A 25878-nucleotide genomic window follows, 5' to 3' on the forward strand; every position below is an offset into this window, starting at 1 on the left:
CCGACCTGTGGGTCTTTGCTGCATGTTATCCTCCTCTCTCTCCCACTTTCCTGAATTAATCTGTCCTATCAATAAAGGCAATAAAAGCCAACATTATCTTTAATCTTTGGTGAGGAGGTTATGTTGCTCAGGCTCCCGCCGTTTGACATCCTCCTGGATCCATTCATTTTCATATATGTTCACATCATATGTATTATTTTGTCATATGGATTGTCTTGTAGGCTATATTGTTTTTCCTTATCCAAATCGAGGGTCATTTGCTGTACAGATTGTAAAGACTCCTGAGGCAAATTTCTTATATTGGGCTATGAATTTAACCTTGACTTGAACATTTGGGGGGTTGAGATCTCCACTTTTGAGCAAAATTGAAATTTTGAATGTCAAACACTTGATTTTCTGCATTCTGGTGATTTTTTCTGCAACGATTTGTGCCTCTCTGCATCAATTTATGGTGCAAATGTCTTTATTTATGTAAAGGAAATTATAATAGTATTTTCTTTTTTTGGGGGGGGGGGGGCAGATATGGACGTATTGATCTTTTCATTAAGCGATGTCTTTAAGTGATTGCTTGTTGGGTTGCGAATAGTCCACTTCCGTCACCACTGCTGGTTGGGAGGGTTTTAATTTGAAAACCGAATAACCGGAAGTGTAATGTTTGTATTTCCCCCGTCTTGACAGTGGTGCTTGGAGCCGAGAGGGTCAGGGGGAGGAGAGGAAAGGGAGTGGAGCGAGAAGACGACAGGAGGAGATCCACCACCACAGGGTGACCAATTTAACCGGACCATCCTTGGACAGCTAACGTTAGGCTATGGTCCTCCACCCTGGCCGCTCCGACCGAGAACCACACCGAATCGGATTGTCTGCTGCGGTCCTATCGGGGAATAGAAAAAGAAGATGAACACGGTGAGTCCGTTTTTCTGACTGTAACTGCTGCTGCACACTGCAGGCCGACATATAATATATGTTCTCCTGTCACACAAATGTCTCAAACGCTGTTGCACTGAACCGTAGACGCATCTGCCACTCTGTCAACCATGTCTGTCGGAGTGAATGACATAGCTGGCAACAGTTGCTGTAAGGCCTCTGCTTCACACTGGTGCTGGTGGCAAAGGATACACGGCCAGTAGGCTACATGTATTCCACGGGCGGCCAATTACAACATATCTTTGTGGGGTGGGGGGGGGGGGGGGATGAGCTGCATCATTATGTTTCTTATTACAGCTGACGGACCTGGGGGTGTTAATTTGCCACATTAAGAGACTGGAGCCGTTTGCAGGTTGCATCTGATGCTCATGATGATTCACATCAGCCGCAGATAATTTTTCATAACATCACTTTAAACTTAAACACCTCCACGTCTTACCACTATACGAACCCATTGGCTTTGTGAATGATGGGGTTTAGAGTATTATTCACCGCTAGTCCTCCATCAATTGATGCTGAGGAATGTGCAGCAGCAGCAGCAGCAGCAGCAATAACGTGTTTAAATATCTGTTTATTTACCCAAGACTGATGTTTGTCAATACACGTAAACTGTGAGCGTTTGCTTTGCTGCAGGCTGAAGGACATTTGCACAAAAATACATCGCAGACAGAGGCGTGTTTGTGTCTTAATCTGGACTATCGGACTAAACGGAAAGGTTTTATGGTCCCCGCTATGGTTGTCACATAGGCCATGGTATTATGTAACAAGAAGCCTGCGCTGTTTGAATGCGGGCCCTTACACACGGCCTGCCTGTGCATGGCATTTATACACTGGATCGCAAACATATCATCCGCACATAATGCAATGAAATGAAAAAAATGCCCATACAGCGCGATGCATACCTTTTTGATTTTTAATTGGTTGATTTATTTTCGCATATGTATCATCTGGATGACAACTGAGCCACATAGTGAGATGGATGCATATACACAGCTTCGGACTTGTCTAAGATCAAGCCCACAATTAATTACTTTATGTTCGCTGTCTGTGGCTGCAACTCCAGTGTAGCGGCTGTCCGGTTGAAAATGTCCCCTAGGAATAGTCAGTAACCCCCGCCTTCCCTTCTCAGCTTCCCCTCCCTTCTCCCAACGCCAGTGGGGGGGGGGGAACTGGAGAGTACAGCCAAGCACCATGCAAACACACGCACACCAAGCGAGTGGCAACACCGCGACGTTTGCAAATGGGTACACGCTGGTCGACCTTGTGCAGGGGAGTCAGGGACGGAGAGAAAGAGGGGAGGTGTGTGTGTGTGTGTGTGTGTGTGTGTGTGTGGGGGGGGGGGGGGGGGGGGATACGTGCCAGAGAAGGCGCATGCAGGCAAGATATAGCGAGGAAATGCTATTTTTGCTTCAACAACATGCCTCTGGCGAAAATGCAGGTCGAGGAGGCGGCCGCGGCAGAAGCGGCTGCAGCGGCTGCGTTGCGTCTGTGTGTCTCTGCACTGTGTGGAGCTCAGGGTGTGTGGAGGCCTGGTAAGATCAGCTGGTAGCAGTTGCTGAGGCTTATGTGGATGATTAATTCAATCAGGACGAAAAAGACCACACTACGTTACTATTATTATATTAACTACTATTATGAAAAAGCTGTATGGTCGTTATAGTAGCCTAGTATTGGAGACATATATACTATAAAATGTGATCAGGTCAGCATACACCTTCAATTGAATATCAAAGAAAGTAAGTCCCTAGATACCAATAGGGTAATATTTTAATTATGTTCTATCAACCACAATGTAGCCTCATAAATGGGATGCACCATCTGATTTTTTTCTCTCCGCAGTATCGGCTAAGTGCATCCCTACTCATCATACACAAATGGATGTCATACACTCAAAGGTATCCAATCCACACAGGCTTACAATATTACTTACACATACAATGGCAAGAGATAACAATCAATAGGGGTGTGCAAAAAATCGATTCGTATTCAAATCGCGATTCAAGCTCTATCGATTCAAAATCGATTCATAGAATTCCAAAAATCAATTCATATATATATTTTTTTTAATTGTATGTCTACTGCAATCACATGATATATAGATACTTTATTTTTTGGGCTTTTCCGCCTTTAATTGATAGGACAGCTAGGTGAGAGAGAGGGAAACATGCAGGAAATCATCTTAGGTCGGACTCGAACCCTGGACCTCTGCGTCGAGGCATAAGCCTCTTAGTATATGTGTGCCTGCTCTACCCACATGGCCAACCTGGCCACAGATAGATACTTTATTGATCCCCAAGGAAGTCCCAGTAGCTTACAGACATCACACACAACATACACATACATCATAACAGGATGTTCAAATAACAAATAACAAACAAATCCACATGAATAATATGGACAATAAAAGATACTAAATGAACTAAACAAAAAATCCACATGAATGTACTAAGGGATGTAGAAGATATATATATATAGATATATATATATATATATATATATATATATATATATATAGATATATATATATAGATATATATATATATACATACATAGATACACATGGGAAAAGTAGCTACATTTACATACTGTGAATCGTTTTTTTAATCGAGAATCGTTTTTGAATCGAAAATCGATATTGAATCGAATCGTGACATTTTCTGAATCGTACACCCCTAACAATCAATATCCATAAAACATACCATCAGATATAAACTTTCATACATTGATGGTATCCTTAAAAAACTAAACTAAAAAGTCAACAATATCAAACAGACAGGAATGTCCAGCAGACGTTTTTTAGGAAAAGTTTAATTTAAAGATTATGATAAAATAGACAGTAGAATATAAAACTCAATTCATTCACATGCAGGTAACTCTTTCTGTCCTTCTCTTGTGCTCACAGGGCATCTTTACACATAGATTTCATCGAGCAACAACCGACTGCTACAATTACATGTATCTCTGTGATACATGTTATATAATGCTAAAAGGGAAGGAAGAAGCTTGATTTTCTAGTAATTTCTACAACAACTTTTGGTTTAATGCTGCAGGGCCCACAGATCCTGTCATGCTGTGTTTCCCATGACTGTCTTGATATTTGTCTTGACAGTGTTCTGTTGTCCAGTGGCATTTATGTGTATTTATTACTCGTCTTTTATCATTGATTGTGATAATAGACAGAGCTTGAAGGAGTCACTCTTTATCTTCAGCCCAACTGACTCCAAAATGCTGCTGTCTGTTTATACTAGAGGGTGTGTTTTTGTATGGGGGTCAAATCAAGCAAGTTCTTGTTCACCTTAAAGAAACCCAAGCTTTCAAGCTATTTTGGGTCATATCCTCCCTCATAGTTTTGGAAGTAGCTTGTTCTTCTCCTATTAATCTGTCTGTCATTATGAGACGAAATCTCAAGTGTGTCCGGTTATCCAGGAAATGGGATTTTTGTGCATTTAGCGGACAATGATGCATTTTATTTCCTGTCAGATTTGGGATAAAGTAGATCTATGTGAACAAGCTATTTTAATGTGTGTCAGGCCTGTTGGCATCAGTGATAGACTGGACGAGACATCCACATTACTATCATGATCTGATGTTTCTCACCTGAAACATCTGCTTACTGCTTACATTTGAGCCATGACACCATCCCAGATCTATTTGTGCATTGGCTTTTATACAGTCTACTGTATGTGTTTGATTTTTCCTCTAGACCCAGCAGAAGCCGTGGAGATAGACCTGGCCACAGAGATTGGTCTTCTCACTAACCTTGGTCTCTGATCACTGACCCTGGCCCAAACATCTGAAGCATTGTGAAGTGACTGGTGCGCCTTTTGACCCAATCTAGTCACTCCCACCCTGTGGCCCTGTAGTGTGGCCTCTACAAACCCCTCCTCACTACTTCAAAATTTTGTCCACGGGGATAAATGAGTGAACCGGCTGCAAGGGAAAGGGCTGGGACATGTACCAGAACCCCAACAGGTAAATTAACAACTCCTAAAGGTAGTCAAAGGAGGACATGGTCCTCCCATGTGGTATCAGTGTTATAGCTGTTATCTGTCTTTCATCTGATTCTGTACTAAACATTCCTCTCTCTGCTCACACAGAATGTCCTGGTTCAGTGGTTTCCTAGTCGCAAGAGTGGACGACCGCAAGACTGCGTGGGGGGAGCGCAATGGCAAGAAGTCCAAACGGAAAGGAGGCTCATCTCTCTGCAACCCGCGTTACATGAGCTGTCTGCGGGACCCAGATGCTATGGAGCCCCCCTCTGGAGCGCCCCTCCATCAGCACCACCGCGGAGGGGTGACTGGGGCCCTGGGAGGTGGGGGAAACTTCGGTGTCCGTTGCGGATGGCAGGAGGACCACTACGGCAAAAGAGTTGGGGCTCCCGGAGAAGGGGTGGGGCTGAAATCGGTCAACTTGGGCTTTGAGGATGCCGCGTTAAAAGGGAGGAAAGGGGGATGTAATGGAGGAAGCGGTGATATGGGCGATGACGGGTCCAATGGGGCAGCAGGGGTGGTGACGGCTGCAGACTGCTGGCTCAGGGTAGTGCAGGTTTTCCAGTCAAAAAAATTCCAGTCCCGCAAACTGGAGCGCCTATACCAGCGTTACTTCTTCAGGCTGAACCAGAGCTCCTTGACCATGCTCATGGGGGTACTTGTGATTGTGTGCGGCATCATGCTGACCTTCCACTGTGTCCATGCCGCCCCTCACGTGGCTTATTCGTCAGCCCTGTCGGTCGCGATGGCGCTCTTCATGGCTCTTATGGTAGTGTGCAACCGCAACGGCTTCCACCAGGACTACATGTGGATGGTTAGTTACCTGGTGATTGGAGTCTTGCTGTCTGTACAGGTGTTCGGGGTGCTCATGGTGGCACCCAGGAGCGCCTCAGAAGGCATCTGGTGGTCAGTGTTTTTCATCTACATCATCTACACTCTGCTACCTGTGAGGATGAGAGCGGCGGTGCTAAGTGGAGCAGTGCTGTCCATTATACACGTGGTCACCACCTGGCAGATCAATCAGGAAGACCAGTTCCTCTGGAAACAGGTAAGAGAAGGTTGACGTCTGAATGTTTGACTGTTTATGGGTGACCTCAACTGACGGTTACAGTGGAAAAAGTACTAAAATATTGTACTCAAGTAAAAGTACCAATACTTTGACTATTTCCAAGTGTTGCTTCATAATGTAGATTTATTAGAAAAGTTAACATATTAACAACAACCCAATGATGTTCAACAATATCAGAATCTATTTTCTGTGCAAATAAGTAATCACAGATATCTAAAACTTGAAATGAAATAAAGAACAAGATACATTGTATTGCACTTTCTAATGACACCATAATCTATTTTTTCCTTTGAATAATATTTCATATAACTTTCTCTTCCCTTTCAGTCATGGGCTTTGTATATTTACTATCATAATTTCAAGGATAAAGGCATAATGGGTCACAAGTAATATTTGGGCATAAAAAGTGATTGTATTGTAACTAATCTGATCATGTTTGCTTGTTCACACACTGTGATACAACAGCTTACAGTAGATGTGCCTTCCACACTCACAGCAGTTATCCCTAATGCACACTACTGGCTCTGCTTCTGACACTAAATCACATTTTGTAAATTGTCATAATTCTCAGCACAAATCTCTCCTTTTTACAAAGCTTTCTGATGAAGTCAAGTCAGTTTCATTATGGTAGTGCCGAATCGTAGGGTTTCCCGCAGCACTTTGCAGTTAAGGCACCGTCAAAAAAAATAAATAAAAAGTAAATGAGCGATATCCGCCGTGTTACTCGGCGTCCCGTTTTCTCCCTTTCATTCCAAACCACAGTTGACAACCTGCAGGTGGAGGCGGTGGAGACAGGCTCGGACATACACGCCGCTGTGGACTTGTCAGTCTCGCAAGCGGTTTCAGGAAAGTGACTGCATGTGTCCGACAATGCACTGAGCATTAACCGGTACAAGCCTACAGCTGTCCGCGGACACCAAGTGCGGAAAGTGTGTCAGAGGCTCCCAGACAGTGAACTGAGACTGAGACAGTTATCTGCTTGTCGGTCAACGGTTAATGATTGGTTATTTAATTTCATTGTGCTTTCTTTTGAAAGGCTGGCTGTCAGAAATCGCCACTTACTAGCTAATTAATTAGCCTGAGGTAAACAATAACTATCAGTAAACAGAAGTGACGTAGTGGCTGGCGTCTGGTGTGTGCGCAAGTTTTTGTGTGTGCGCCAGTGTTTGTGTGTGTGGGTGTGGGTGTGGGTGTGGGTGTGTGTGGGTGTCGGCCCGCCCCCGCGAAGCTCCTACCTGCAGACAGCAGAGGAGGAGAAGAAAGTAGCTGCACCTTCGCCAAAATGAAGACTGAAAAACAGAACTGTTTTGATACAAACATTTACTCGCCATGTGGCAGATAGCCACATAGATACAGATAGATATAATTTAATTATATATTATTTAAATGTAATATTTAGTGTTTAATAAATAATTGTTAAATGTAGTACAGAGTCTGTAGTCTATCACACAAACACTCGAGGAATGCTGCAAACATTTGACAGCCAGTACGAATTGCCTGTGAGACCATACGTGTCACAAACGGCAATTCCACAACTGTACAACAGCGTGGAAGACGACATACATGTACTAAAGGAGATCAAAGACATATTGTGGATATTTAAAATGTCTTCCAGTTGCGGTGTTAAATATTCTTTAGAAATAAAAGTTTATTGATCTTTGAAAAGGTGTACCTGCATTATTATGCCATTATCATTATATTAGATGAAAATGGTCTCAGAACGACAATATTATTGTTTATCGCAATAATTTCTGGGACAATTTATCGTCCAGCAAAATTTGTTATCGTGACAGGCCTATCGACAACGCAATTCAGGTCAATGACGTGATCAGGGTCAAAGAAAGTTGACATTATTACAGAGTATCAAGAAAAAACAACTACAATTATTATCGCTAGAGATTTGTATCCGACATAAAGCTTCATAGCACTTCATCATCTGTTCTGTTGCTAGGTTCTGTGTAAGGGACCGTCGACAAATTACCGTTTTGGTAGATCGGCAATGACAGAAGGGATGCAACCCGTTGGCTATTTAAAAAAAAAAAATTCACTAATAATTTGTTTTCATGATGATTGCATTACTTCCCAATACGTACAATTCAGTTATTATTTCTGGAAAATATGAAATAAAAATCTAATTCTCTCATTCTGATTGCTCTAGTAGGCTACTTCCCAATCACTCACTACTACTTACTACAGGTCACGGTTTCCTGAAAAGACAATTTATATTAAAGCAGGACTCAATTTTCTTTGAAAAATATGTTTATAAACAACTTTTTAAACATGTTCACGTTTAAAAAGCGCGTGCATGCACGACCACTACGGTCACGCGCAAAGTGTCCTGGTTTTAGTTCCGGGAAATCTGGTCACCCTATGTTAGCAGCAAACTGGACTAGTAGCTGCTGCTGCGGAGCTACAAGAAAAAGTTTCATCCATAAACATAAATGCTGGTTTGCAGGCAACGTTGTATTGTTTTGCAAGACCGCTAGCATACTCCACTTCTCCTAACTAACGGAGCTTATCCGTCTCATCGTCTTCATTTGGGGTTTCGCTAAAACAAGAAAAAGTTAATCTGGCCGCGTCACTTTCTAGAGCTCTCCTTTTTAAATTGTCGCCTTTTCAGTGCCGTTTTGCGCTTTCTACTACCCGTTTAAAACAGCTTATTTTTGCTCGTGGTGGCATCCTCCAACAAGCACCAGTGACTGAAGTGAATGCGGACAGTTTGTTAGTTTTTTTAGCAAGGTGCCACCGTCGGAGGACTCAAAACATAAATACGTCATCATTAACCAGGCTGCACTCTGCGAGTGGGCTGCATGAATGTGGAGAACGGTGGGCTGCAAGAAAAAATAAATACTGTAAATACAAAGAGTGCAGGCAGCCTAGGGACAGCATCTATGATATTCAACTATGATTTCAACCCGGCCCTCACAACCAAAAAACCAGACCCACCGGAAATTCTCCCGGTGCTCCCGATTAGCCAATCCGGGCCTGGCCAAGATGCTGATCATTGGTCACTGTAGTGACCAATGATCTGTAGTCATTGGTCACTGTAGTGACCAATGATCTGACCAATGAAGATCTTTGGTCTATATGATTCAGTCATTAAACATCCAGCAGACAAACTACATTAGCATTCATCTGTTGTCTTTGTGGCCACCTGCTCTCCTTATAGCTTGATTTTGGTCTCCGCCAACTCCTGAGGGAAATATTTGGCTCTTTAGCTGCTAAATCCTTCACTCTGTTCATCATTTCAGTCATCTTTAAGCAAAAATACTAAACATTGCTTACTGTAAGCTCCTCAGTTGTGAGGATTTGCTGCTTGGTCAGACAAAACAAGTCATTTGAAGACCTTATGTTGGGCTTTATTAAATTGTGGTGGGCATTTGTTATTAACATTTTCTGACATGCAGATCAAACGATTCATTGACGAAATGCGAAAATAATCAGCAGATTAAAATAATTGTTAGATGCAGGCCTAAAAAAATGTTTCATCAAAATTTGAAGCTATTTTAAGTGGAAAATTGAAAACATTGAGGTTTAAGAAGTAATTAAATCAGAAAACTAAAAATTGTGATATAGTGATAAATCATTACTGTAGTCTGACTGAACTGGACACATTGTTACGTCGCAACGTAAGACGAAATGTGTCATGTTAAAATGTCTCCTATGTCACGATGTTTATGATAGGGTGGTGTTATGCCACATGAACTGGCAACACAGCGGATGCAGTGTATAGGTTGCTATAGAGCTGCAAAGATGAATCAATTAGTTGTCAACTATTAAATTAATCGCTAACTATTTTGATAATCGAGTTATTTTTTATAGAAAAAGGTAAAAATTCTCTGATTCCAGCTCCTTAAATGTGAATATTTTCTAGTACTTCACTCCTCCATGGCAGTAAACTGAATATCTTTGAGTTGTGGACAAAACAAGACATTTGAGGACGTCATCTTGGACTTTGGAAAACACTGATAAACATTTTTTGACCATTTTCTGACATTTTATAGACCAAACAACTAATCGATTGATCGAGGAAATAATCGAAATTAAAGTAAATTAACCGTCAGTTGCAGCCATAGATTGCTCTACTGTGTTTTCATCACCTTGTTTTATTTGTGTATTTACATGTATTCTGCAGCTTATTGGTCTTTTGTACAGTGTGTTGTTTGTGCGTCATGCCAAGGACCTAGGGGCTTGCTGAAGGTCAGCTGGCTGAATGAACCGTCCCGGCTGGACGGCTGTTTGTGTGTGCGAGTGTGTGCCTTGTGTGACAGTGGGAGAATACCATGATATAAAGCAGTATCACTCTGGTCTCTGTGCTCTCACACAGGGGACGCTTTGTACTTTTCTCCAAGGGTGGGGTGACGAGGATGGCAGACTGGTGGTGGGGGGGAAGACAGCCATATATCCATAGCTGTTTCACCACTGCCGTCTCCCTGGGGGAAAGTTATGAAAAACATAATAGGAAGGCCATTACATGAAAACAATAGGGGGATATAGGACTTAATGACGAATCACTGATTGTCACTGTAATGTTTCTGCCATAACTGTAAGGTTCAGTAACATATCCTCTCACGTGTTAGCCGGACTACAACAACCCAAACAAGTCACTTAAAGACAAATCACTTTGTTATAGTATTGTGATCCTTATTATAAATTAATAACAGAAGTACAGGACTAGGTTAGGCATTCGTGGGAACTCTGTAACTGCTGTCTGCTCTGTAACATCATGCATGATATACCGTAGTATAATCCATCACAGGCTCCAACGTTGTTTGCCGTCATTAACTGAATGAATGCCATGAGATAGCTGCGGCCCGGCAATGCTGTTTATTTCTAAGGTCGCCTGTGTACTATATGTGACACAGTAAAACAGTGTCATCAATCACTGCTTCACGGTTGTGTGCAAGTATTTCCTCTTTCTCCAATAACTCATTAACCTCACAGATAATGATGAAGTTGTGTATGAGGAATTATGTAAATGCAGATGCTCTTTTCTGTCTTTTTGTTGCCAACTTCTGTTTGCTGGCATTGCAGGTTTAAACGGGGAATTGAGAAGGAATCTGTGCCGTTGAGTTGGGTTTCTCCTCTATCATGAGTGCAAGTTGATTTCTGAAAAAGTAGGAGTAGCTGATTAATCTATCATCCATGCAGTGAATTATGTTTGTCCCATTTGTATATCAGACTGTAGTTTCATGACTTAAGGGGATTGCTGAGTTAAATCAGTGACCAGCGATGTGTGGTTTTTAAATGCCCCTTCTCAAAATCATGTATTTTCCTATTTATTTTAAACATAGTTCATATACACTAAGAGCTGAAATATCTATTATTACTAGTATTTTTCTCTGAGCTCCTTTCACTGGTTTGAAGTGAGGGTTCGCTTGCAAAGGTGATGTCACGTATGTGTTCTTATGTTGCTTAGTCACTGTCAATCAAATCTGATCAAAGCACACTGACACACTCCTGATGAAGCAGATTAACTGAAATTATTGCCGGTAAACTTTTAATTTATTAATAACTATCTTTATTTACAAACTTCAATTTTAATTGTTGCTTATGTAGTCCTAAATATTTAATCTTGCACAGAAATATTTAAGGTTCATAACCAAGTTCTCAGGAGCTTTAAAGATGAAAAAGACCTTCATATGATCTAGCTTTTTTGTGAACAATTGGGTTCTAATTGTTTTGCAACATAGCATTACATTTATATAGTGTGTATTTACTTTGTAATAAAATCTCTTAAATTCTGTTCAAAACATTACAACTTGCTTGAAGAGTGAAGCCATGCACACTTACTGTATCTATATAAACTGACATTTTGACAGGAAAGCTGCCCTATGAAAGGTAATCTACTAAATTACATTGTCGGTGACTCGCAAAACAAGTGCTCCAAATCAGAGACAAGAACGACAGTCATAAAAATAATAAGTCTTGACAGAATGGCTTAACAGGACATTTATTAATTTATTACCATACAGTCTTTCAAAACACAAAAGAAAATACCAACTTAATTCAAGACATCCACAAAGAATGTGACCTGAAAACAGAACAGTAGTAAAAATAGTATGATCACACAAATCTGTCATTACAAAATGTTTTGAATTGTTTTCAGGGTTGTTATCCTGTTTTTATTCTTATTATGTAAGACCAGAGTAATCTGAGGCTCTAGCAGACGTCTCGATGGTGTCTGCCGGCTACATGAGAGGTATTTCATGTTCGTCTCTTGAAATATATGGCCCGTTAATCCCTTCAAAACTTTGAAAACACATGCAGTCCATCTGGCTGTTTCCTGTATTGCTCTTGGCATTGTTTGGGATGTGTGTTTTTACACCTGCATACAGTAGAATTGAAGAGTGTCTGTTCTTAGCTTCACTTTGAGCATCTTATTGTACACGCTCACGAATGAACCATGAACTACAGTATATTTGAACCTTGTTATACACAGGTCTGCTTTCAAAACAAACAATCAATCTATCAAAGCTTTAACATTGTGGTAACAAGTGGTTTTGTAATGGAGACGTCCTGTTACATGTGAGCTTCACTCTGTTGTAACTGCTCATATTGTTTTGTCACTGTGATCCTCAGACTCCTCAGCTAAAATCAATCAGCCATAGCAGAACAGTTCATACACTTGTGCATGTCGCACCCATCAATACACACACACACACACACACACACACACACACACACACACACACACACACACACACACGCACACACCATCCAGTGCTTTGTTATGGTTGTCAAACTTCCCTTCTAGTTTCTATTGAATGTTTGTCAGAATTGCTGCTGTTTTTTTTTTTGTTTTTTTTTGGGAAGCAACATCACAAAACTATTGTCCTGCCTGTATGTGTGGGTGCCTATTTGAGTGTGAACACTGACATGAATAGTGCCTGCTTCTGTCCAGGATTAAATCAGAAAAATGCACCAGTAAAGCCCAAGCACATTTTATACACGCCACTCTGCTGCTTTTCACGCACACTGATCAGTGCAGAACAGTTTGTCAATTACATTTTTTTTTCATTTTGTCATTGAAACTCCTCATTATTGTACATTCGTCATCCCAGCGTTATTTGCTTTATGGTCCCCGGCAAAGGCTAGCATTGTTGTTTGGATGTTGTTGACACAAATGCTGTGAGAGGTCAAAGACTGGTTCCTAAAAATACCCAGCCTTTGGCGTTTCTGCTAACTGTTGCGTCACATGGGACAGTCTTATCAGAGCCTGCGTCAGAGCAACAGGCATGTCACTCTAACCCCCTTTTCTCTGCATACATATGGGCCTGCATTTACACATACCCTGAAGGCTGATACTGTATAGTCACAGATAGAACAACGATTTCTTTATCTTTTTCTGCTGCGCATTAATGAAGCATAAGATAATGCATTTTGGGATGGATCTTTGACCACTGCAGATATGGTGTGTTAAGCCCCTAAAAGCTCATTAAATACCACAGAGGGCAAATCAAGCGTCTAGTCAATATGTTTCACAGGTCTCTTTGTCAAGCTCCCACTAAGTGTTTTTAGTCAGTAAATAAGATAAGGGAATAGAGTTGGAATAATAATGTTCTACAATGTGTAGTAATGCGCTTATCCACTTTGGTCTCACGTCAAACTTTCCAAATGGCTGTTTACTCACTTTTGAAATTACCAGGATGTTACACAGAGAAAAAAAAACAACATTTTAATCAGAGCAAATCTCACACCGTATCAGCTGTTCACAGTTTAACATCAGCTCCCGGTGCCTGAATAACCTTGTACTTGGATCCCAGTGGAGGAAGTGTCAGCATGTGACAATCACCTGTGCAAAGCTGCAGCTATAAAATAAGACACCCAGTATAAGTATAGGAGGAGGCAGCGAGGCGTTGTGATCGGAGGAGAATTCGATATTCTCCCCACACAGTCCTTTTCACAGCCTCCTTGATAAATAATTTGTGTGTTTAACGCGGCAGCAGCATTTTAACAAGGATACCTGTCACATGTACACTTTGCTCACGACCAGGATGGGTGCTGACCGATGGGATCACACACACACACACACACACACACACACACACACACACCACAAGGCTCCAGAGAGGTTGCAGTGTATCAAAATGTAAGCATTGATACTCCTGAATGTGATATGAGCCCTCATTGCGTAATTGTTTCTCCATTTAAATACATTTCACTTGTTTGTATTTACTTGTATGAGGATTACATGAATACAGATTTAATCTGCGGACCAATGAGAGCACTGGAAAAATTAGTAATTAGTTTAGCATCACTTCTGAGAATGATGGGGAATAAACAGCATTGCTAAGTGTCTCCCTCAGTGCTTGTTTTCAGTTGGTCCAGTGGTTGCCATGGAAACAACTACGACTCAAGCAGCCAGCAGACCCAGTTCAGCCTGCTGGTGTACAGTTTGGTAACCGTTGCTTTAAGTAAAAATCAGGTCAAAATTGATTTCTGCTGTTCACTTTCTCCTTCTGAGAATCTGAAAGCTTGCGGACCTTGATGATGGAGGGGTCCAAGCTTTCTAAACACGCTGCTGTTTGGCTGCTTGGATAGAGTCGTGCTTTGTTTTCCTCCCCCCTGCTGTCGAAATGAGACGGTCCATAATTATACATGGCGATGACAGAGGTCATATGTGTAGAGGTGGTGGGGAGTTGAGAGGGAGGGATGCACAGGATGTTGTTTGCCAGTTGTGTGGTTCAGGGAAGCTTATCTCTGTTCAGCTCGCAATGACTGTGCATGTCACTAGCCTCTATTCAGGATGTGTAAAGAAAGCTCTATGGCTTGAATGGTTCTGTTATTTATGAGTTTCTTTTTCTGGCACAGATAATTGTTTTTATTGCTAATTACAACTCCTTTACATTTCTGTAATGGTGACATAACTCCTCTAAGCATGTAAGGACCAGCGTCCTTGCAGGTGTCTGATGCGTTTCCAGAAAAAACTTTTTTTTGTGCAGATTCTGTTGTTCTTTAAATAAAAACACCTTTGCAACTCCAATGCCAAAATACTAATAGTCACACTCTCTCCATAGAAGTCACACCCGCCTGGTTGCCAGCAGAACTGTGTGGTGTGTAGTTTTCCAGTGTTAGGACCCCCAGCATGTCTCTGTCCATGTTTACAGAAACATGAAAGGGAGTTTAAACATGGCCAATAAAACTGAAATAACTGGCTTTATATTACAGGTAATTGTTACAGACACGGCTGTAACATCATTTATGCAATGTGGTCTTGTGTTTCACAGCCTCTAAAATACCCAAAGATGTCTAAAACAGCGGAAGGAAATGCAGAAAAGCCAACAAATAGAACTATTTATGGAAATCTTTGGGTCATCAGTAATACTTTCATGTTGATAGATAGAAAAATAAATTTCTTCACAAATACAAGGGATGACAGGGGGAAAGAGTTACAATGGCAGTGTAATCAGTGGGATTATTTAGCTAAAAAAACATGTTTGTTGTAATAAAATATATTGTGACTGGCTTTCTGAATTAATTACACTTTGGGGAACATTTGCACCATTTCCTGTTTTAAAGGAACATAGATACAATATCAGCCACTCAATCCCAGCTCTTTTGTGATTTATCTTATGCATAACATACTTAAATACACACAAAATGCACTACTTCCTTACCAGATTGCACAATTCTAACTACTAATGTAATCTACAGTAAACTGCATCTAGTATATGAGTTGACAAGAAAAACAATCAAGCTCTATTACCGTCTACGGTTGGAACAAATCTCTGTGTACATTATTTCTGGATCTACAATAATAAGTGAAAATGTCACTGAAATCACTCTGTATTTACTCTACAGTGCACTATATTTGCTGTCTGTCTGAGTGTGAACTTTGTGCTCCATATAGTGCCTTTTAAAAATTCCCATGATGGAATGAAAAAAGTATTTTCTGCTAAAAATCCCACAATGCAAAATCTCAATTTACTGCTCAGTATAGAGTAAACTGTTGTACAGATTGAACTATTGAGTGTTTATTACAGGAAATAGTGAATGAGGGGCGGATTTTGGACACAGATCTGAGCAATGTAATGAAAAGTTTCCATGTTAACCTTCTTCTTAATCTGTTTTGTTGTTTTACCAGAAATAAATAAAAACACGGGTGTGTGGAGTGGACCTGTCACAATTTTTCCATGTGAAATATATCGATATATTTGTGATATTTATCCGTTAAGTCAACATTTTTCTTGTAAATCAAAAGATTTACTGCAATGGAAACAAAAAAAAGGTGAAATTGAAGAACTAAAGAACTACTAAATAAAAAAAGTATTACATTTTGTGGCCTCACACATCACAGTGTTTCAGTTTAGTTTAAATGACACTGCTTCATGTCAGTCTCAATGATGACAGATTTAAGAAACTAAGAATAGCTATAGTTTGATTGGTGTTGTCCTGAAAATGATTTCCTGAGAAAGGACAAAACTCTTCCCTGCTGTTCATCACAAATTGCAGAAATGACAACACTGTACAGATGATTTTGCGCCAAAATATCTTTTTATCTGTAGCTTAAAAGATTTTTTTTTTAAAGTGTTTCCACTGTAAGACACAAATGTTTGATTGTAGTACGTCTCAGTTAGCTGCAGCCGGGCGACGCTCACCTCCAGGCAGTGTATAGACCACCCGGGAGAGTGAGCAGGCGGGGCTTGACTCTTTATCTGTTGATGTGGTTCTGGTCATTTCAGATAAGGGCAGTGCGAGCTGTGTGTAGACATGAGGTTCAGGCTGAGTACACAAACCCAGCAGCTGCCTGGCACCGCACACACACACACACACACACACACACGCACTCTTTCACAAAGGCTAAAAGTGACAGTGAGCGCTAGTCAGAGCGGGAGGAGGTCGGAAAAAACAAATGAAATGAAAGAATATGGAAATAAATAACCGACGCTCTCAAGGAAAGATAAGGTGCAACCTACGGGGGAGACTCTTATGTTTTGTCATAAGTAAAGCACTGTCATTATGTTTGGGAGTGTGTTTTACAGAGCCTGATCTAACACAGATGTTCTAACGAGTTCCAGATGCTCCTCAAAGGTCGATGAGCTCTGACTTGTACTCTTGCTGGCCCCGTTTCAACAACAATATCCCATCAGTCATTGCTCCCTCTGGGAAAAGGTCTTGTAAATCAGCATCTTGTTCTCAACAATTATTTTCTCCAGTCATCCAAGATGACTCCATACCATTTGAAGTAAAAGCAGTGCTGAAAGGATTAGTCGATTTAATTGTCAGAACAACAATTGTCCAGTCATAGCTTAGCAACTACAACTAGGCACAGCAGGCCTGTAAATGTGTGTGTTCATGGGGCTTCAGTATGAGCGATATTGGACATTTAAAGAGTTTTGAAGGTGGAATGTCTTTTTATAACCTTTCCAAAACCAAAAACACAAGAACCAAAACGTGAGAAACGTCTGCAAACGTTAGCATGTTCAACGAACTAGCTTACTTCTTACAGTAGTAATTGAGTGCTACTTCCAAGGCCAAGAGTTAGCATATTCATTCGAAGGCTAAACTATTAGCAACCAGTGTTGGGCAAGTTACTCAGGAAGTGTAATATGTTACTCTTTACTTATTACTCCTTAAAAAAGTAATAATATTACTTTAGTATCAAAAGTAACTAGTTATGTTACTCGTTATATTACTATGTTACTTTCACCCCCCCCCCTTAACCTTACAGGAGGAGTCAACAATCAGCCAAACTGCATAACTTCAAACATTCTGCATTCAGGCTGTTACTGTATGTTACGAAGATTATCGCACATTTATATAGGCCTATTACATTTTTTGATGAGTTTCACTTAGGCGACACAGATTCCCATAACCATAGTAACTCGCTGTGCCTGCGTGCACAAGATGAGAGAGGAGAAGGACGCTGCCCTGCTCTGCTCACAGTGACATGTTGGATGTCATCGATGTTCCCACTGTCTTTTTATAAGGACAATACTTTCAGCTGTTGAAAGTATTCCTCTCTCTGTCATCCTTCGTTTAGCTTTTTTGTAAGTTGCCGACATGACGTAACCTGCCTTGGTCCTGACCTGCCGCATTCTAAATTACGACATGCGTATATGTTACGTCATCATATAAGAAAGCCTACCTTGGACAAAAAAAAATCACATTCCGGTAACACAGTAACGCAGCGTTACTTAGGTTAGTAATTGTAATATAATTACTGTTTTGGAAATTGTAATCCCTTGTTACTGTTGAAAGTAATAATATATAGTAATATATTACTAAGTAATGGATTCCTGCCTAACACTGTTAGCAACATAGCTTCACCGATATTGACACGTGTTTATTGCGTTTATCGTTTTACTATAGACTCTTTTATAGAGTCTTTTTGATAGCAGTGTAGGCAGTTGTTGACAATGCTTGAATAGCAACTTTTTCTGAAGGATGTTTCCGCCATTGAATCAGGCTTTCATCATCTGAAGGACTGTGCACATGCATCTGCATTTGTAGAACAGTCAATAGAAACGCCCTTTCTCTGAAATGACCTGTGATTGGCCAAAGTCTCCCAACATGGGCTAGATTTTCTAAAGCCTGAAAACAGAGCCAAGAGGATGTACAGAAGTCTAGTTTTCTCTCAGACCACTTGAATTACAATATGATGAAAGATTATTATTGTTTTTGTTTTTGTTTTTTGCCCAATGACGCCAAAACAATACTGCCTACCCAAGCTTTATTGGCTTGAAATGAGAAGCCAGTTTTGTCTACCTCTGTCTTGAATCAAAGAGTTTTGATGGTAAATTTTCCATCGTTGTCATTGTAATCTACATATTTTGCTGTGCAAGAGCAAAACGATTGACTGGGGTAGCAATGAACACTGAATTGATTTGTTGGAATTTGGGCTCTGTTAACTTGGACGTTTTTACTATATATGTGACATTTAAAATATTATTATGTATTTGTTGCGTTTGAAAACAGTTAGTTGGTAAGGGGCAAACCAGAGTCCGGACGTACTGAGAATACAGCATGTTCTGACTGTGGTATGTCGGTGTAAACAACCTGTAAAACAAAGTCATTAGCCCGCCCCCCTCCTCCTCCCCAGCTGGTCCCCACACTGCACCCTCCCTGAACCTGGGTGGGTGAATGGTCTTTGGAGGGAGGCTGTGGAATGTGGGTGATAGTTGCTAAGTGAAAGCTGCGCTGCCATCTCTGATCATTCACAGTCTCCGTGGGTGTGAGTTTTGGGCCAAAACTAAGCAGAACCTTTCACAAGACTGAGAAAGAAGCACAGAGAGAGAGAGAGAGAGAGAGGGAGAGAGAGAGAGAGAGAGAGAGAGGGAGAGAGAGAGAGAGAGGGAGAGAGAGAGAGAAAGAGAGAGGGAGACTTTAACAACATTGAGTTATATATAAAATCATCACATCTCCATCTTCCACGCATAAGAGGTCTATAATGATTGCTGGCTTCAAAATGAGCTCTCTAACAGGAATATTTATTCAGGAAAGTGAACATAATACCTGCATATACAGTACATTATAGCAAAGCTTGCTTTTGCATATCAATAACTTCTAAACTGACTTGCTGACTGATTGAAGAGACAAAGCATGTGTCTGTGGGAAATGTATCTGATAAAAGGGATTTAAAGTGTAAATTGCATGTCCTGAAAGACCTTTTGTTCTGCATATTAATTTTATTTCATTTTTAAGCCTCTGAACTTTTCATTCTGTCAACTGACTGCAGTACAGTAGTAATACTAGGCATCTGGGGGAAAATGTTAGGATCTTCCCTGACCTGCTAATTTTGTGCATTTGTATGTGTGCACACACATACACATACCTTCCTGTGGTCAGTGCTGGGTGGGTGTTGGCTGAGTATTGTTAAGTGGAATGGAGAGCAGGATGGAGGGAATAAAGGAGGGGTCAGGTCCCTTACTTCTGTGAGAACATGCTGAGAAAAATAAAAAGAGATACTTAGCTGACATTCTGCAAGAAGGACTGTGTATCCGGAAACCTCAGCCAGTTGATGAGATTGTTTGGTTCGAAATGCAACTGGCTTGTTAGTGCTGACTATTAGTCACATCCTACTGTCGGTTTTGGAGAGGGTTCTTTAATTTAATTACTTCATTGCACAGACAGACTATATTTATGTTAGCCCTTTAACCTGCAATAACAGATTCTTTTTACCACTTGGGGGCAGCAAAAACAAAGTTGAGAACACAACATTGACATAGAATCAACTTTGTTGATTTGGTGTTAGCAAACAGTTACTTATTTACACATCCAGCAGTTACAGAGCAACATTAAAAGATGCTATAAACCTCTGTAGAGCTAAGGGAAGCTGCAGAGTTCTGTGATAATTCTCTGTGGGGTTATTGCTGCGGCCCCTTTCACAAACAAGTAGCCATACAACCCATTGTTGATATACAAATATAGATTTTAGCTGCTTTAAATAATCAAATCCAGGTACGTTACATTTGTGTCCATCTTATAGGATGCTGTTAAATGTCCCATTTTGACACGTTCACCCGCATTGCTCTCTCCTCACGTCTGAAAAGGGGCCTGCTTGCCTTAAAAGTCAATGTTTATAGACTCACTGTCAGGACCAGAGGCTTCCTGCTAAAGTAAATAGCTGCTGTGCTAAATCCATCATAAAGGAGGAGAAAAATTATAAATAAAGTTTGTGAATGTTCCATTAGCGCCCCTCTCATCCTCGCCTGCTTGTCCAACTCTGAGACGGTAGCTTCAAAGAGGCTTCATTAGGTGTAGAGTGGTGAGGAGTGTTGTGTTTGGATGTGGAGGAAAGGTGTAGTGTGGATATCATCGCTGCATTTGCGGTCCACCGCGTAGGTTCAGACTGAAATATCTCAACTATTGGGTGGATTGCCCTGAAATCTTGTACAGACATTTATGGTCCCCAGAGGATGAATCGTACTGATTTTGGTAATCCCTGCCTTTTTTTCTAGCTCCACTATGAGGTTGACGTGGTTATGAATATTGACTGGATCGCTGTGAAATTTTGTACAAACCTTCATCTCGCCCTCAGGATAAATTGCAATAACTTTGGTAATCCTCCTACTTTTCCTCAAGCACCATCATACTTTGGTTTATGGCCAAATAATACATGCAAAACTTGTTTTGTGGTAACTACCAAGTGTTAGCATGCTAACAAACTAAACTAAGATGATGAACAAGATGAACATACCTGCTAAATATCACCATGTTAACATTGTCTTTGTGAGCGTTTAGCTCAAAGCACAGCTGGGCCTAAGAACAGCCATACAGCCTTGTTTCAACATAATTATGAGATACAAATCATAGTTTTAATGCCATGGTATATAGAAATAATATAATAATAAATAAATAATATAATTATTATTATTATTATTATTAAAGTATCTTATAATCGTATCATGATTATTAGAAAAAAAAGTTGGGGTAGGGGTTGGATTTTGTTTGTGGTAAAATTGATTACACAATTTAACTTCATTGTGGAGTTATTTTAGGTATGCAGCAGACATACTTGTTAAGCACAGAGGAAGTCATTTATTCAGCAATGGATCCATAGAGCAATGTTGATCATTTATTGATCAAGCCTGCATATCCTCCCTAAGCTGTTGGGGGGTTTTTGCGGAAAAATACATTTTAATCTATGTTGTGTGTACTGATGTTTTGCCTGTCCTGTCTTGATCAGAACAGCTCTTACATAATGCCATTTTGATATCCCGGGATTAGGCCGAGGTCCTCTCCACAGACTGGCTGGCTGCTTCCATCATATCAGCCCTTGGGGAAATGACGACTGCTTTTATGGCAAAAAACAAACAAACTATGTGATGTTCCAGTGACGTGATGTTCAATTCCTGGTTTATTTTAGTCTCCACAAACCGAACATAACCCTTTTAGTAGGCTGTAATCATATTGGTAACTCAGTCATGAACTCTACCTGACAGGAAGTGAGCAATGCAGATCATAATGATTAGTGGTATGATTATAATAGTACTGGACCAAACCAGCACAGGAGAGACTGGGCAGGATATGGTAATATGTGATGAGTTTAGATAAATGAGTGTGTTGTTGAGCACAGAGGAGCAGGTGCACTGGCCCTGCACTGGGAGCGTGGCGGCGTGTACAGGTAGCAGGTAAACGCTGCCAAGCAGAGCTACTAAAGAGGTGGAGTGCTGTTGCGTAAACACAGGACCTTAATGTGTACTTTGTAAACCCACTAGCCCTTGCCCTCTTGAGAAAAGCAAGCAATTAGTTTGAGTCTGTGAGCTCAGACGCATGGAGTGTGATACGCACGTTGAGTGAATCTCAACAGATAAATACTTACAGTAGCTGCAGCTCATTGCATTTGGAAATAAAACACAGAGTAAAGTCTTGACTGCACACACATATAGACTGACAGGAGGCATTCACCTGCAAACACACATCATGCTGCAGGTTTTACTTTTGTCTCGTGGCTGTTTTTGCTTGATCAGTGAGAGTAATGCAAACAGAGCTGTGCGCTCTGAGCCATCTGCCTAATGTCACTGTGGCCCATATCTGTCCTGCTCTCTCTCTCTCTCTCTCTCTCTCTCTCTCTCTCTCTCTCTCTCTCTCTCTCTCTCTTTCTCTCTCTTTCTCTCTCTCTCTCTCTTGCTCCAGAGCTTACTAACTCATACTCTTCTTACTTTTGTCGACCTTACATTGTCTTTTTCCTTTGTCATCCTGCTTCTTTCGACTTATTTCCTTCCGACCCCCAACATCTGTCAGTCTACCATTTTATCTGTGTTGTCTATTATGCTGCTGGTCTATTTTTTACCCCCGCCTTGTTAGTTTGCTTTCTTTTTCAACTAATCTGTCCATACCCATCTGCTTCTATTCTTGTGTCTGTGATACTCTGGAAACTATGTCACCCTGGGTCACCTTTATCCTCTATTGCTATTTTCATTATTCTTTTTGTAGTCACTGTATATATATTCCCATTCATTCATGCTCTCCTGTTTACATGCAAGTTCTCTTTAAACGTGTTTCTTTTGTTTTAGGACAGATGAAAAGCTCTGGTCATGGGCAATTTCAATGTTGTTTAGGAATTATATTAAATGTTTCATTTCTTGTTCTACCGTGAACACGATATTAACAGTAAAATTGATTTACATTTGAGAAAGTGATTATGGCACAATAAAGTAAAAGTGCAGGAAGTGTGGAGCTTATGTAAAGACACACACAGATTATTTTAAAACTGAAGCCCCGATATTCTGAAACAACATAAACCATCAATAACATTTAGACTGCTTTTATACACCTTTACATGAACTTTCCAGGGAAATTTCAAATAGTGAAGGAAGCATGGTGATCAAAACACTTGCGGATCTGCAGTGACGAGGAAGAACATTCTATCTTAACAATGAAAGGTACTTGAGTAACCCAAAGTGATCAGGATCGTGCTGAAAAGGGTGTTATATCCTGGAAACCCAGTTGGATGATTTGGGGGGGAAAAGCAGAAGAAAACGTTTTTGCTAGGCCTACCAAAAATGTTTGAAGTATTGTACATTCAACATGGGCTGCTTGGGATGGCTTTTTCTTTTTTCTTTTTTTTGGGGCTGGAAAAAGAAAATAGTTTCCTATAGTTTCCCAAACCTTTAAGACTAGATACATTTCTCCATTTCAGAGGTTTTACTGTGTTTCCTTTATTATTTTTATTTATATTAAAGGCAGCAACAATCCCTCCAGTATTCACCCTTTTTCAAAATATACATGTTTTTAACAAAGCCCCTCAATTGTTATTTCTGATTTAAAGATATGTTGACATGAATAATTGAAATTAAAAATTTAACAATTAGGAAGGCCCATTAAAGTTAAGTACTCCTGTTGCATTTCTCCAAGAAATGTATCTTTCAAAATAAATGACAACCAAACCATCATTTATGCCATATACAGCTGGGATTTTTTTTAATGAAAATGGTTAAAGCTATAGTGCGTAGTTTCTGTCGTCCCCATGAGGAATTCTAAGTAATGACAACAACACTGTCCACATGACGCAAGCCTTCGGTGGTCGGCGCACCACCCCCACCCCTCCCACACCAGTTGCTATCTCAAAGAGGAAACGGTGGATTAAAAAACATGATCGACTCTAGAGAGGTAATTATCTCGTAGTTTTTATGTCCTCTTCGTCTCCAAAGCTGACCGTTAACTGTTGCCCTTTCTCAGCGATGATGTAAAACGCATCACTCAAGCTTCTGCGCGCAAAAGTCACCGGACAGCACCATTTTGTAAACATAGCCATGCTGAGAAATACAGAGAGTTTGGTGGAGCTGGGCTTCAAGTTAGACCTGAACCCCTTTTCTTTGCTTCTTATTCATGTTTGATACAAGATGTATCATCTCTGGGCTTCCTTCTGGTGCACACTCAATGTAATTATTGACTATTGTGAGTTCAATAGATTATTAACAAATACATAGATTAGTTTGGGGCAAAGCTAAATTAAACTGGTGTGTTTAAAAGAATAAATAATATTTCATATTTATAGAAAGCTTTGACACAAATATTTAGACAAACATGTTTCTGTTTTCATTTCATTAAATGAGCTAAATATATATCTTGTGAATACATTGTCTTCTAATTCTGTCGAAGTGGTTTGAAGGCCTTTAGAGTGTGCAATAACAACAACCATCATGTACGTTTATTACGTGTCACACTGTATGAGATGGGTCTAATAAAAGTTGGTAGAAGTCTGTGTCAGACTGTACGATATCAGTTTGAGTTATGTCAGACAACTTTGTGGTGAATCGTAGAGCTACCATGTAAATATTAAATAGTAAGAGAGCTGAGGCACGTCATCAGCTCGCGTTATCCATCTGAAAATGCAGCAAACAATAAATAAAGTTTGGCCAAAATGCCACTAATTCTTTTTCATTTTGTTTCCATCATTTTGGTGTTTTCTCCTCTAAAATCTATTCAAAATGTCTCTCACGAAATGTCACACCGACCAGTGTATTCTGTGTTGTTTTACGTTGCATTCTGATTGGTTGGTTTGTAGTGGTGGATTATAGCAGCAGTCACATTGTGAGAAAAACGGTCGTTGGTGGTAATGTCTCACAATGGGATCTAGGACTAGACTTGGACTGACGACCAAAGATTTACCACGTTTCTCTCACGATTATCTACTTTTGTCTCAGACAGCCTGAAATCACACCGTGTAAAGGGTCCTTAATGTATATAGTTTGTCTCAAGTCTCTTGAGAGAGACAGGAAACAAATGTTTGAGGAAAGAGGTAGACAGGGAAATAAAACTCATGCCACTAATATTATAATTTAACACTTACAAAGAGTGCAATAAAAGCCTTTCACCATTTTAGTTCTCAGTCTTTTTATATGTCTTGTTATGTTAAGATCTTCCGGTAAAGTCAAGCACTTGAGATGTACTGTCTCTGTCAGCATCACTGTTGCTCTCACTGTCAATGAAACCAGTCAACCAGACAGTTTTACTATGATTTAAGATTAAATCCACAGAAAAATAGACATCCTTTTACACTATATACACTATATAAGTGTACATCATGTGAATGACTGAGGTTTTTGATTCATGTCCCAGAAGCAATAAAAACAACACTGGTATATGAGAAATGAATTTATACCTGCTTACTTTTATGCTTAAATCATGATTCATTCACTTCCTTTGTCCTTCCTCCCTCCTCTCTCGTCTCTCCAGGTGAGCGCTAATGTCCTGATCTTCCTGTGCACTAACATAATTGGTATCTGTACCCACTACCCCGCTGAGGTTTCCCAGAGACAAGCCTTCCAGGAGACAAGAGGATACATCCAGGCCAGACTACACCTGCAGAGGGAGAATCAACAACAGGTAGGCCTGCACACAAATGCTATACACATTTGTCTATATGTATATAATGACCACATTGGCCAGAAGACCTTTTTTTGGAAAAAATGGCCTCAACCTTGAAGTCTTTTCACTCGTAAAAAT

At 40.4% G+C, this 25878-nt stretch overlaps 1 protein-coding gene across 2 annotated transcripts in view; it reads left to right on the top strand.

Annotated features, from left to right (window-relative positions):
• The first annotated feature begins 651 nt into the window (after nt 1-651).
• The window catches only part of LOC116062169 (adenylate cyclase type 6), a 37668-nt gene continuing 12441 nt past the window's right edge, over nt 652-25878 (top strand). For both annotated transcript variants that reach the window (XM_031316767.2, XM_031316768.2), the window contains exons 1-4: nt 652-903; nt 4628-4896; nt 5022-5961; nt 25609-25758. In XM_031316767.2, coding sequence (XP_031172627.1) covers nt 4877-4896; nt 5022-5961; nt 25609-25758 — 1110 coding nt within the window. In that variant the 5' untranslated portion in view covers nt 652-903; nt 4628-4876. The remainder of the gene's footprint in view (nt 904-4627; nt 4897-5021; nt 5962-25608; nt 25759-25878) is intronic.

This window comes from Sander lucioperca, chromosome 12 (genome assembly GCF_008315115.2).
Source record: "Sander lucioperca isolate FBNREF2018 chromosome 12, SLUC_FBN_1.2, whole genome shotgun sequence".
In the NCBI taxonomy this organism is placed as follows: Eukaryota; Metazoa; Chordata; class Actinopteri; order Perciformes; family Percidae; genus Sander; species Sander lucioperca.